We start from the raw sequence: 14,474 nt of genomic DNA on the forward strand, positions 1-14,474 counted from the left end.
GGCACAACTGAACACACATTCACACACACAGACAGCTACTTCATAGATTGTATTTAATGATCAAAACACTGACTCTGTTTTTGAGACACAAGTATGTGTACCTTAAATTTTGTAGCCAGTTTTCACTTGGTAGTGTGTTTTTGGAGAAGGCAATGGCACCCCACTCCAGTACTCTTGCCTGGAAAATCCCATGGATGGAGGAGCCTGGTAGGCTACAGTCCATGGGGTCGCTAAGAGTCGGACACGACTGAGCGACTTCACTTACACTTTTCCCTTTCATGCACTGGAGAAGGAAATGGCAACCCACTCCAGTATTCTTGCCTGGAGAATCCCAGGGATGGCGGAGCCTGATGGGCTGCCGTCTATGGGGTCGCACAGAGTCAGACACGACTGAAGCGACTTAGCAGCAGCAGCAGCAGCAGCAGCAGCAGTGTGTTTTTTAATTTGTTACAAAGGTCTCTGTGAGCCTGATCAATTATTCAGGTAGACTTTACAAATATTTCTTATTTAATCCTAAAAGTCATAAATCTGTACATCATTTTTATTTGTGTTTCTTTTAGAACATATTTGGTTTATAATAATCTAAATAGTATTTGACAAATACTGCTTCACAACTCCATATAGCTGTGCAGTAATGATAGCTGTTTTAAATTAATTTCCAGGTTAATGCATATCAGCAAGGAGTAGGTTATCAGATGCTGGGAAATGTCGTCACCATTGGATTAGCATTTTTCCCTTTTTTACACCGACTGTTCCGTGAGAAGAGCCTTGACCAGCTAAAGTCCATCTCAGCTGAGGAGATCTTGACTCTCTTTTGTGGGGCACCGCCTGTTACACCTATTATTATTTTGTCTATAATTAACTTTTTTGAGCGACTGTGTCTTACCTGGATGTTTTTTTTCATGATGTGTGTGGCAGAGAGAACATATAAACAGGTCAGTAGAAAATTGAGTAAAATTTCTCACCTCTTTTTTCACATATGATATTCTGTTGAGTTGCTTTTGTTGTCTTGATTTGTTCACTCTCCAGAAGCTAACATGGGCAGTGGAGGCTTGATAAGTGGACTTTTGGTATTTGTGGGTTTAACACTTCTGATACTGATTATTTACAAATGACTGTAATCTGAAATTTTACTGAGCCTACGTGTAGGTAAAGTAAGTGGCTGAGCCTAGCTGATTGCTCGCACCTGCTCCTTGATGTGCCTTGATGTGTTTTATATATGTAGAGTATGTAGTAATTCCATGGTGATGATGTTTCTGAAAAATGGCCAAGTGAGAAATAAATTTATTGAAATTGGATAAGAGTTTGGGATTGAGGGCTTATTATATTGGTGATATGTGCAAAAAAATACAGTTTTTGAATGGAAATGTAATTTGGGAGTAAGCTAGAATTTTGTATAAATGTTTTAATTTGTGAAGGTGGGGATTCACAACGGTCTCCAAGGTGTATTCCTTGAAAATGTCCAGAGTGTAATATATCAGAAGAATGTGTACATGCGTGTTCAGTTGTGTCCAATTCTTTGTGACCCTTTGGACTGTAGCCCAAGCTACAATTATCCATGGGATAATTTGAGCAAGAATACTAGAGTGGGTTGCCATGCCCTCCTCCAGGGCATCTTCCTGACCCAGGGATTGAACCCACGTTTTCTGTGTCTCCTGCATTGCAGGTGGATTCCTTACCTACTGAGCCTTTGGGGAAGCCCCCATGAAGAAGTCACTAAGACAGGAAGTGAAAAAGCATTGCTAATACCTCATTAATCTGTTGCTACAGAAAGCACATTATACATATTGATCAGAACTTGATTCTTTTAATATTTTTTATGTGCTGGGAATATTTTACAGTTATGTAAGTGTACACACAGTGACACATATGTACATTTCACTTTGTGATTTTTCTTTTAACCTCCTCTAGAGATTTTTATTTGCAAAACTCTTCAGCCATATTACTTCTGCCAGGAAAGCTAGGAAATATGAAATACCTCATTTCAGACTTAAAAAGGTGGAGAACATTAAGATATGGTTATCACTGCGTTCCTTTCTAAAGGTGAGTTTTAACTAACCATGGAATATCTCCAATAATATGCAGAAAACATGCTCATTGAAATTGAAATTGCTCATTGAATATCTGGTGGCAGATATTCACTAGGCTGGGTAGTCCTATGTTCTGGACAGATTATATCAGTGACTGACATCTAGCTCACCTGTTTGACACCAGATTGGGAGTGATCTATCTGCAGAGCTGGTGGAGCTAATTAAATAAGGGCTTGGAAAGGGAAAAGAAATTTTAAACTCTTAGGGAAGAGTGATAAGCTGAATGTTGCATCTTTTTCTGACTTCTGGGGAAACATTCCCATTGAAAATGTGTTAGTGAATCAGTCACACCCTTAACTTGAATGGCATGAATCTCAGAGCTTAATTAAAGTTGAAGATGTCCAAAATATATTAAAATCCTGTGTCAGAAACTTCTTATAAACGTTTGTTTTCACACCAACATAGTAAGATTAGGTCCCCTAATCTGTCTGCGGCAGGGACCCAAAACGCTCACTTGTGTCTCGCTCCCTAGAGACGGGGCCCACAGCGGTCAGTGGATGTGGTTGTGTCTTCCGTCTTCCTGCTGACACTTTCCATTGCTTTCATTTGTTGTGCCCAGGTAAGAGTTTCAGATCTATTTCAGTGGAAAGTAGAAAATAGAACTCGCTTTCTGTTTTAAACTAGTTCACTGTATTTAGGTGAATACACTCAACGCACGCGCACACACACACACACACACGCAACAGACGTTTGTTTCTGACAGTCCTGGGAACTGGGGAGTCCAACGTCAAGATGCCAGGATGGTTTGGGTTGGGCCAAAAAATTTGTCTGGATTTTTCTGTAAAATGGTACAGAAAAACCATACTAACTTTTTGGCCAACCCTGTGTGTGTGTGTATTTAATGTGTCTAAATTTCTTTTGCTATTTTGCATACTTGTTAATTCTTATGACTTTTGAAATGAGAATAAGAGTAATTTTTAGTCCTTTAAGACTCTAAGATCATGGTAACTTAATTTTAATTGGCAGTTTTTGATTGGTAATAAAGCTATATATCATGATGGATACAAAATAGTGATTTTTCTAACGTCATCATTTCTTCTAATTTTTTTGTCACTCAAAAGTAGACTTTTTCCCATTTATTTAATCATTCATTCATTTATTATGTTATGGATTCCAATGTTCTTATTTTTATCCAATGGATTATAAACTATTACTGTATTGTTTTGATGCATAATTGTCCCAGATTTGGCCAGTGGGAGACCCTTAAAGTGCCTTCCTATGTTCTTTGGAGAGGTCCCTATATATTTTTTGTTTCTATTTGTGTTTTCTTTTTTATAAGAATTTACAGCCTTTTTCTATACTTTTCCACTTACTGAGTTTTAATTCTGCGACAGAGAACATGCTCTGAATGTTTTCAGTCCTTTGAAATATGTACAGGCTTGTTTTATTATCCAGTACATGGTCAGTTTCATTAAATCTTCCATCAGCTCTTTGAAAGAATTTGTATTCTATTGTTTTGGAGAGCAGTTTTCCCTCTCTATAAATTAGCCCAAGTTTATTAGTTGTATGGCTGAAATTTCCCATATTTTTACTCATCTTTTTGGTTTGCTTATTTTATAAACCATTGAGAGAAGTGTGGTCATGTCTGCTCTGATGGTGGATTTATCTTTTTCTCCTTTGTTTCTGTCAATTTTTGCTTTATATGTTTTTAAGCAGTATAATTGGGTGCATGCAGACTTAGAGTTGATATCCATCTCCTTGGTGGATTGACTTTTATGTAATTTATAGTCTTTTTTTTTTTTCTCAATCCAGGATCACATATTCATTTAAGCTGTCATCTCTCATCTGTCATTTAGCTCTTGAATCTCCTTTAATGCTGAACAGTGTCAAGCTTTGTTTGTCTTTCATGAACTGATAAAATGTCTCTGTCTCTAATGTATCTTAAAATCTACTCTATTTGATTTTAATTTAACTATACTGTCTTTTGATTAGTTTTTGTATGCTATATATTTCTTTTCTACCTCTTTTCATTTATTTTTTCCTCATATTTTAGTTGCCTTTTATAGTCAGCATATTGATTGCTTGTTTCTTTTTTTTGCTGTTAATCTATCAAAGTGCTTTAATATCTTTAGTGATATCTTTTTGTCAATGTTGAACATTTATTTCATTTATTTTGGTAACATCTGAGTTTGCTACAAAATATTTTATCTTTCTGAGCTCTCTCTCTCTTTTTTATTAAAATTGAAGTATAGTTGATTTACGATGTTATGTTAGTTTAAGGTATACAGCAAAGTGATTCAGTTATACATATTTATACATGTTTATATGTAACTATTTTCTTTGCAGAGTCTTTTCCCTTATATGGGCTTCCTTGGTAGGTCAGATGGTAAAAAATCCGCCTGCAATGTGGGGAGACCTGGGTTCGATCTCTGGGCTGGGAAGATCCCCTGGAGGAGGGCATGGCAACCCACTCCAGTATTCTTGCCTGGAGAATCCCCAGGGACAGAGGAGCCTGGCGGGCTACAATCTGTGGGGTTGCAAAGAGTCGGACATGACTGAGCGACTAAGCACATAGGTTATTATAAATATTGAGTATAGTTCCCTGTGATATATATACTACATCTGCTTTATACATTTGTCTGTTGATGGACATTTATATTGCTTCTATGTCTTGATTGTTGTAAATAGTGCTGCAGTGAACACTGGGATGCATATATATTTTTCAATTATAGTTTTGTCTGGATATATGCCCAGGAGTAGGATTGGAAGGTCGTTCGTTGTAACTCTGTTTTTAGTTTCTTAAGGAACCTTCATATTCACCTTGGTGAAGTACCAATTTACATTCCCACAAACAGTGTAGGAGGGTTCCTTTTTCTCTACACCCTCTTCAACATTTATTATTTGTAGACTTTTTGATGATGGTCATTCTGACTGAAGTGAGCTGATACTTTATTGTAGATTTGCTTTGCACTTCTCTAATAAATAGCAGTGTTGAGCATCTTTTCATGTGCCTTTTGGTCATCTGCATGTCCTTTTTTGGAGAACTGTCTATTTAGATCTTCTGTCCATTTTTTAATTGGGCTAATTTGGGTGTTTTTGTTATTGAGTTGTATGAGCTGTTTGTATATTTTGGGAATAAAGTCCTGTTGGTCTCATCATTTATAAACATTTTTTCCCATTCTGTAATTTGTCTTCTTATTTGTGGTATCCTTTGTTGTGCAAAATCTTTTAAGTTTAATTTGGTCCCATTTGTTTATTTTTATTTTTATTTCCATTACTCTAGGAGATGGATCCAAAAAGATATTGCTTTGATTTATGTAAAAGAGTGTTCTGCCTGTGTTTTCCTCTAGGAGTTTTATATCATAGTATCCAGTTTTACATTTGGGTCTTTAATCCATTTTATTTTTGTATATGGTGTTAGAGAAATTTTATAATTTCATCCTTTTACACTTAGCTGTCCGTTTTCCCAGCACCATTTATCGAAGACTGTTTTCTCTCCAGTGTATGTTCTTGCCTCCTTTGTCATAGATTAATTGACTGTAGGTCTGTGGGTTTATTTCTGGGCTTTCTATCCTGTTCCATTGATCTTATTTCTGTTTTTGTGCCAGTACCACACTGTTTTGATTACTTTAATTTTGTATTGTAGTCAGAAGTCAGGGAGCCTGTTTCCTCCAGCTTTGTTTTTCTTTCTCCAGATTGCTTTGGCTATTGACATATTTTGTGTTTTTATACAAATTAAAAAAATTTTTTTTGTTTTAGTTCTTTGAAAAATTTCATTGGTAATTTGATAGAGTTTGCATTGAATCTGTAGATTGTCTTGGGTTGTATGGTTATGTTAACAATGTTAATCCTTCCAGTCCAAGAAACCAGTATATATATGTGTATATCTTTCCATCTGCTGTGTCATCTTCAGTTTCTTTCATCAGTGTCTTATAGTTTTTGGAGTACAAGTGTTTAGCCTCCTTAAGTAGGTTTATTCCTAGATATTTTATTCTTTTTGATATGATGGTAAATAGGATTGTGTCCTTAGTTTCTCTTTATCTTTTGTTGTTAGTGTATAGAAATGCAACAGATTTCTGTGTATTAATTTTGTATTCTGCAACTTTACCAAATTCACTGATGAACTCCAATCGTTTTCTGATGGCATCTTTAGGATTTTCTATGTAAGGTATCATGTTGTCTGCAAACCGTGACAGTTTTACTTCTTCCTTTCCAATTTGGATTCCTTTTATTTCTTTTTCTTCTCTGAATTCTGTAGCTAGGACTTCCAAAACTCTGTTGAATGAAAGAAGTGAAGTTGACATCCTTGTCATGCTCCTGATCTTAGAGGAAATGCTTTCAACTTTTCACTGTTGAGTATGATGGTAGCTGTGGGTTTGTGATATGTGGCCTTTAGTACATTGAGATATGTTCCCTCTATGTCCAGTTTGATGGGAGTTTTTAATCATTAATGGATGTTAAATGTTGTCAAAAGTTTTTTCTGCATCTATTGAGATAATCATACAGTTTTTATTCTTCAGTTTGTTAATGTGTAGTGTATCACACTGATTGATTTGTGAATATTGAAAAATCCTTGCATTTCTGAGATAAATCCCACTTCATCATGGTGTATGATCCTTTTACGGTATTGTTGGATTCAGTTTGCTAGTATTTTGTTGAGGATTTTTACATCTATGTTCATCAGTGTTATAGGCTTACAATTTTCTTTTTTGTGTGATTTCTTTGTCTGGTCTTGGTATTAGAGTGATGGTGGCCTCATATAGTGAGTTTGGAAGTGTTCCTTCCTCTGCAGTTTTTGGGAATAATTTCAGAAGGATAGGTGTTATCTCTTTTCTAAGTGTTTGGTGGAATTCGCCTGTGAATCTCTTTGGTCCTGGAGTTTTGCTTTCTGGGAGTTTTAAAATCATAGATTCAATTTCAGTATTTGTGAATGATCTATTCATATTTTCTATTTTTTCTTGGTTCAGCCTTGAGAGATTGTACCTTTCTAAGAATTTGTCTATTTCTTCTAAGTTGTCTGTTTTATTGATATATAATTGCTTGTAGTGGTTTCTCATTTCTAGTTAATTGATTTGGTCCCTCTCCATTTTTTTCCTGATAAGCCTGGTTAAATATTTATCAGTTTTGTTTATCTTTTCAAAGAACAAACTTTTAGTTTTATTAATCTTTTCTGTTATTTTCTTAGTCTCTATTTCATTTATCTCTGCTCTGATCTTTTTGATTTATTTTCTTCTACTACCTTTGGGTTTTGTTTGTTCTTTCTCTAGTTGCTTTATGCATACAGTTAGGTTGTTTGAGATTTTTCTTTTTTCCAAAGGTAAGCTTGTATCCCTCTAAAGAACTGATTTTCTGTGTCTGATATGTTTTGGATAATCATGTTTTCATTTTCTTTTGTCTCTAGGTATTTGAAAAAAATTTTTCTCTTTGATATCTTCAGTAATCCATTGGTAGTGGTGGTAGTTGTTTTTATATTGGTGAGAACTCAGTCACATAGCTACACCTAGTTACAATCAAGATTGAGGAATGGATTCTAGCCTGTTCAAATTGAAAAGGTGGGGGCCCTGTTTGAAAAAGTAGGAAAAAAGTGCTGTTAATGATACCAAAATATAAAGCTTTTACTTTTCTTCTGTGGTCTCTCTCTCTCAATTTGTCATAGTGTTTTTTGTTTGTTTGTTTAATTTTTTAAAAATTGTAGTATAATTGCTTTACAATGTTGTGTTAATTTCTGCTATACAACAATGTGAATCAGCTGTATGTCTACATACATTCCACATTGGTTGTTTAGTAGCATGTTGTATAGCCTGCATGTGATTGTTGTTTTTTTTTCATGTAGTTGATTTCTAATCTTATAATGTTGTGGTTGGAAAAGATACTTGATATAATTTCAATTTTCTTAAATTTACCAAGGCCTGCTTCATGGACCAGCATGTGATTTATCTGTGAGAGTGTTCCATGTTCACTTGAAAAGAATGTGCATTCTGCTGCTTTCAGATGGAATGCTCTATAAATATCAATTAAGTCCATCTGAGACATGTACACACTGCTGTATTTAAAACAGATAACCAACAAAGACCTACTGTATAGCACATGGAATTGTGTTCAATGTTATGTGGCAGCCTGGATGGACGGACAGTTTGGGGAGAGTGAATACATGTATATGTATGGCTGAATCCATTCACTGTTCACCTGAAACTATCACGACATTGTTAATTGGCTATACCGCAGTACAAAACAAAAAGTTTAAAGAAATGTCGGTTAAGTCTATCTGGTCTAATGTGTCATTTAAGGATTATGTTTTCTTACTGATCTTCTTTCTGGATGATCTGTTTAATGATATAAGTGGGACATTAAAATCCTCTATTATTGTTGTGGTACTGTCAGTTTCTCTTTTTTAATGTCTGTTAACATTTGCCTTAAATATTGAGGTACTCCTATGTTTGGTACATATGAATATACAGTTGTTACACCTTCTTTGATTGACCCCTTGATCATTATGTAGTGTCCTTCTTTGTCTCTTGTAACAGTCTTTATTTTAAAGTCTATTTTGTCTGACATAAGTATTGCTTCTCCAGCTTTTTGATTTCCACTTGCATCAGTTCAGTTCAGTTGCTCAGTCGTGTCAGACTCTTTGTCACCCCATGGACCTGCAGCACACCACCTTCCCTGTCCATCACCAACCCTCGGAGCTTGCTCAAACTCATGTCCATCCAGTCGGTGATGCCATCCAACCGTCTCATCCTCTGTCGTCCCCTTCTCCTCCTGCCTTCAATCTTTCCCAGCATCAGGGTCTTTTCCAATGAGTCAGTTCTTCTTATCAGGTGGCCAAAGTATTGGGTTTCAGCTTCAGCATCAGTCCTTCCAATGAATATTCAGGACTGATTTCCTTTAGGATTGACTGATTTGATCTCCTCGCAGTCCAAGGGACTCGCAAGAGTCTTCTCCAACACCACAGTTCAAAAGCATCAATTCTTCAATGCTTAGCTTTCTTTATAGTCCAACTCTCACTTCCATACATGACTACTGGAAAAACCATAGCTTTGACTAGACGGACCTTTGTTGGCAAAATAATGTCTCTGCTTTTTAATATGCTGTCTAGGTTGGTCATAGCTTTTCTTCCAAGGAGCAAGCGTCTTTTAATTTCATGGCTGCAGTCACCTCTGCAGTGATTTTGAAGCCCCCCAAAATAGTCTGGCACTATTTTCATTGTTTCCCCATCTATTTGCCATGAAGTAATGGGACAGGATGCCATGATCTTACTTTTCTGAATGTTTAGTTTTAAGCCAACTTTTTCACTCTCCTCTTTCACTTTCATCAAGAGGCTCTTTAGTTCTTCACTTTCTGCCATAAGGGTGGTGTCATCTGTGTATCTGAGGTTATTGATATTTCTCCCAGGAATCTTGATTCCAGTTTGTGCTTCATCCAGCCTGACATTTTGCATGATGTACTCTGCATATAAGTTAAATAAGCAGGGTGACAATATACAGCCTTGATATACTCCTTTCCCGATTTGGAACCAGTCTGTTGTTCCATGTCCGGTTCTAACTGTTGCTCCTTGACCTGCATACAGATTTCTCAGGAGGCAGGTAAGGTAGTCTGGTATTCCCATCTCTTTAAGAATTTTCCATAGTTTGTTGTGATCCACACATTTGAAGACTTTGGTGTAGTCCCTAAAGCAGAAGTAGATGTTTTTCTGGAACTCTCTTGCTTTATTGATGATCCAACAGATGTTGGCAATTTGATCTCTAGTTCCTCTGCCTTTCTAAATCCAGCTTGAACATCTGGAAGTTCATGGTTCAAACATACTGTTGAAACCTGGCTTGGAGAATTTTGTGTGTTATTTTGCTAATGTGAGATGAGTGCCATTGTGCAGTAGTTTGAACATTCTTTAGCATTGCCCTTCTTTGGGATTGGAATGAAAACTGACCTTTTCCATGACTTGCATAGATTACCTTTTTCCATCCTCTCGCTTTCAGTCTGAATGTGTTTCTAGATCTGAAGTGGGTCTCTTGAAGACAGCATATATATTGGTCTTATTTATGTATCCATTCAACCAGTCTTGTTTAACTGGTACATTTAATCTGTTTATATTTAATTATCGCTATCTATGTTCTTATTGCCATTTTAAAAATTGTTTTGAATGTGTTTTTGTAAATCTTTTTTTTTCCTCCTCTCCTCTTTTGTTCTCTTGTAATTTGTTGACCATCTTTAGTGTTGTCTTTGGCTTCCTTTTTCTTTTTTGTGTGTACATCTATTTAGGATTTTTGGTTTGTGGTTACCATGAGGTTTTGGTATAGCAGCCTATATATATATACAAAATTGTTTTAAGTTGTTGATCTCTTAATTTCAAATGCATTTTAAATAGCCTGCATTTGTACTCTTCTCCCTACACAATTTCTGGTTTTAATGTTATATTCGTGTGTGGATGGTTTTGTACCTTTACTGGATGAGCCTTTACTGATGAGCTTTTCATTTCATAATTTTATTGTTTCTAATTGTGGCCTGTTCTGTTTAGAGAAATTGCTTTAGCATTTGTTTTAAAGCTGATTTGGTGGTACTGAATTCTTTTAGCTTTTGCTTGTCTGTAAAGCTTTTGATTTCTCCATCAAACACAATATAGAGCCTTACTTGGTAGTCTTGGTTGAAGGTTTCTCCCTTTTATCACTTTAAATATTCATTTATATTTACATTATAAGGCCACTCCCTTCTGGCCTGCAGAGTTTCTCCTGAAAAATCCACTTATAATCTTATGGACATTCCCTTGTGTGTTATTTGTTGCTGTTCATGTTTTCTCTGTCTTTGATTTTTGTCATTTTGATGACTGTGTGCTTCCGTGTGTCCCTCCCTGGTTCATCCTGTACGGGATTCTCTACGCTTCCTGGACTTGGGTGACTGTTGCCTTTCCCTGGATAGGAAAGTGTTCAAATATTTTCTCAGGCCTTTTGTCTCTTTCATCTCCTTCTGGGACCCCTGTGATACAAATGTTGGTGCATTTGACATTGTCCCAGAGGTTTCTTAAACTGTCCTCATTTCTTTTTGTTCTTTTATCTTTATTCTGTTCTATATCAGTGATTTCCACCATTCTATCTTCCAGCTCACTGATTCATTCTTCCGCCTCATTTATTCTTCTGTTGATTCCTTCTAATGTATTTTTCACTTCAGTTATTGTATTCTTCAATTCTTTTTGGTTCTTTATATTTTCTAGCTCTTTGCTAAAAACTTAACTGCTCTTTGATCCATTCTTTTTGAGTTGTTGGATCATCTTTACCATCTTTACTTTGACCTCTTTATCAGGTAGATTGCCTGTCTCCAGTTCACTTAGTCATTCTTCTGGAGTTTTACCTTGTGCCTTCAATCTGGAACATATTCCTTTGCCGTGTCATTTTGTTTAAATTTTTATTTATTTATTTTTGTTTAAACTACAATTTACCGTATATTTTTTTATTTTAAAAATTTTTGATTTTTGGCTGTGCTGTGTCCTCATCGCTGCACATGAGCTTTCTCTAATTGCAGAGAGTGGGAGGTACTCTTTAGTTGTGGTGTGTAGGTTTCTGATTGTGGTGGCTTTTCTTGTGGAGCATAGGCTCTCAGCACATGGGCCCTAGTACTTGCAACATGTGGGCTCAGTAGTTGAGGCTCTTGGCCTCTAGAGCATACAAGCTTCAGTTGTTGTGGTGCACAAACTTAGTTGTTCTGAGGCATGTGGAATCTTTCCAGACCAGGGATCGAACCTATGTCCCCTGTATTGGTGGATTCTCAACCACTGGACCACCAGGGAAGTCATCTGTTTCTTTTTTTTTATTGCATGTTGTAGATTAGTTACATTTCTTGACCTTGGTGGAGTGGCCCTCTGTGGGGGATGTCCTTTGTGTCCCAGCAGTACTCTCCCACCTATCTTGTTACCCAAGGGCCAGGGACCAGCTGGTCTCATGGTGATTTCTGACCTATGCTTGCAGAGTTAGTTCCAGAGGCTGTAGGATTGTAGTTTTCTTGCTTCTGGTATCCCCCTGGTTGGTGAGACTGGACTACAGGCTTGTGCAGGCTTCCTGTGGGAGGAACCAGTGCCTGCCCACTGGTGGGTAGAGTGGTTGCTGGCCCTCTGGTGGGTCAGGCTGTGTCACGGGGCATGTCTCAAGGTGGCTGTGGGCTCAGGAAGTGTTTAGGCAGCCTTTCTTTTGATGAGTGGGACTGTGTTCCATCCTCCTGGTTGTTTGGCCTGAGGTGTCTCAACACTGGAGCTTATAGGCTGTTGGGCGGGGCCAGGCGTTGGTGCCAAGATCCCAAGCAAGATGTTTACCTCCAGTCAGAGTTCACATCTCTGTGAATACTCCCTGATATGTCAGCTGCCAGCTTTTATGACCCCAGGGAGAGCCACACTACTCCCTACTTCCCCAGGAGACCCTCCAGCGGCAGCTGGGAGGTCTGGCCCATGCTCCTACAAAGTCACTGCTTTTGCTCTCAGTCCCCTTGTGTGCACCCTCCGTGAGTATAGTTTCTGCTTCCCCCAGTCCTGAGGAGCTCCTGCAATCAAGCCCCACTGGCCTTCAAAGCCAAATGTTCTGTGGATTCCTCCTTGCAATGCCAGACACCTAGGCTGGTGAGCCTGGGGTGGCTCAGAGCTCTCACTCTTTTGGGAGAACTTCTGTGATATAATTATTTTCTAGTCTGTGGGTCACTCACCCAAGGGGTATGGAATTTGATTATAATTATGATTGTGAGTGTGCCCCTTCTATCATCTTAACTGTGGTTTCTTCTTTATGTCTTTGAATGTAGAATATCTTTTTTGATAGTTCCAGTCTTTTTATTGATGGTTGTTCAGCAGTAAGTTGTGATTTTGGTGTGCTTGTGAGAGGAGATGAACTCAAGTTTCTTTTACTCTGTCATGTTATCTCCAGTCCTCCTTGTTTTGAAAAAAAAAAACAACTTTAACCTGAAAACTTGACACATAATAGGCATTTAATAACTGGTGGCTGCTGCTGTTATTCAGATCCTAAAGTGGGGTGAAGAACTGATCCTCAGGATTTTCTAGTCATGTAAGTGGAACAGGCAGCAGGTTTTAGGTGGCTCTGCTAGTCAAATGCAAATTTAATACTTTGAAAAATGGCCACCATATAATTGTGAGTGAGCACACTTGTGGTTAAAGAGCTTGGAAGTGCATTTGTCTTATTTCACTTATGTTTTCTTCCTTCGTTATTTCCAGATGCTTGCTGTCCATTATGCAAAGAAGAAAATGTAGGGAAGCTTAGAGAAATACATAATACTTTATGAGTATTAAAACTTCTGCTCTGAGTATTAAAATGGTGGTATCTTGTAAATGTTTTTAAATCGGTAAAGGAGTAATTACAGTAATTAATACAAGTGAAAAACTTAACTTTTTTCTGGTCCTTTTCATAGGTACTCCGTGGACATAAAACTTTCCTAAATGATGCTTATAATTGGGAGTTTTTGATCTGGGAATCAGCTTTACTACTTTTCTTACTGCGCTTAGCCTCACTGGGGTCTGAAACCAATAAGAAATACAGCAATGTCTCAATATTACTTACTGAACAGGTATTGACTGGTCCTTGATAGTTTGATTCAGTGGTTAGAAATGGTATAATAAGATTTGTGCAGAAGATTCAGGGTTGAGTCTAGATTCTGTCACTTTCTAGCTATATAACCTTATACCTTACAAGTCACTCTGTAACCGTATAGTTGTTTCCCATATAAAATGAGAATAATATCTTCCCCACCTGCTCCCAGGATTGGGTGCTGTGCTTCGTTGCTCAGTTGTGTCTGACTCTTTACGACTCCATGGACTGTAGCCTGCCAGGTTCTTCTGTCCATGGGGATTCTCCATGCTACTTCATAGTATAAAGATTATTTTTGGTGGTGGTAATGGAGCATGCTTTTAATCTCATGTTCTGTGTCAAGTATTAGCTCTTTAGAGTACCTGTCATTTAAGTATGTTTAGTAAGCTTCTTGACTTTCTTTTCTATCAATCATAGAATACATTCATTGTTTGAAAAATACTTGCTCTTTAGTATGTGAGTAGATATGATGATTGAAAAATATTTCTTATGAATATAAAGTAGTATAGAGTTGGTTTTTTGTTTTTAATTTCATGTTTATACATAAGTGTAAAATATCTGATATCATTAGGTTTTTTTTGGGGGGGGAGCGGAACTTAGAATTATAGTGAAAAATTCTTACCATAAGGGAAGAAACAAGGAATTAGTAAGTTAAAAGTAGCTATCCTATCTTCTTCGTTCCATGAATGTTTGATAAGGATGTTAGACTTTTGGGGGGATACCAAGATGAATAAGATAAAGTTTTTGAACTCAAGGAGTTTATATCTTGTTAAAATTAATATAAAATTTTCATTGTTTTGATAAATTGCTTCATCATTATTTTTTCTTCACTAAATAGCCTACCCCCCCCCCATATGTGACTGATTAGGGATGGGGG

At 37.0% G+C, this 14,474-nt stretch overlaps 1 protein-coding gene across 12 annotated transcripts in view; it reads left to right on the forward strand.

The window, feature by feature from the left end:
* Positions 1–14,474, forward strand: part of PHTF1 (putative homeodomain transcription factor 1) — a 75,725-nt gene that overhangs the window by 58,983 nt on the left and 2,268 nt on the right. For 9 of the 12 annotated variants that reach the window (XM_081493490.1, XM_081493479.1, XM_081493481.1 and 6 more), the window contains 4 exons: positions 663–935; positions 1,912–2,043; positions 2,563–2,649; positions 13,422–13,577. In XM_081493490.1, the coding sequence (XP_081349616.1) occupies positions 663–935; positions 1,912–2,043; positions 2,563–2,649; positions 13,422–13,577 (648 nt within the window). The remainder of the gene's footprint in view (positions 1–662; positions 936–1,911; positions 2,044–2,562; positions 2,650–13,421; positions 13,578–14,474) is intronic. The other 3 variants (XM_081493486.1, XM_081493485.1, XM_081493488.1) reach the window with 1 other exon arrangement.

Source organism: Giraffa tippelskirchi, chromosome 5, assembly GCF_054371585.1.
Source record: "Giraffa tippelskirchi isolate mGirTip1 chromosome 5, T2T-mGirTip1v1.2.pri, whole genome shotgun sequence".
Lineage (NCBI taxonomy): Eukaryota > Metazoa > Chordata > Mammalia > Artiodactyla > Giraffidae > Giraffa > Giraffa tippelskirchi.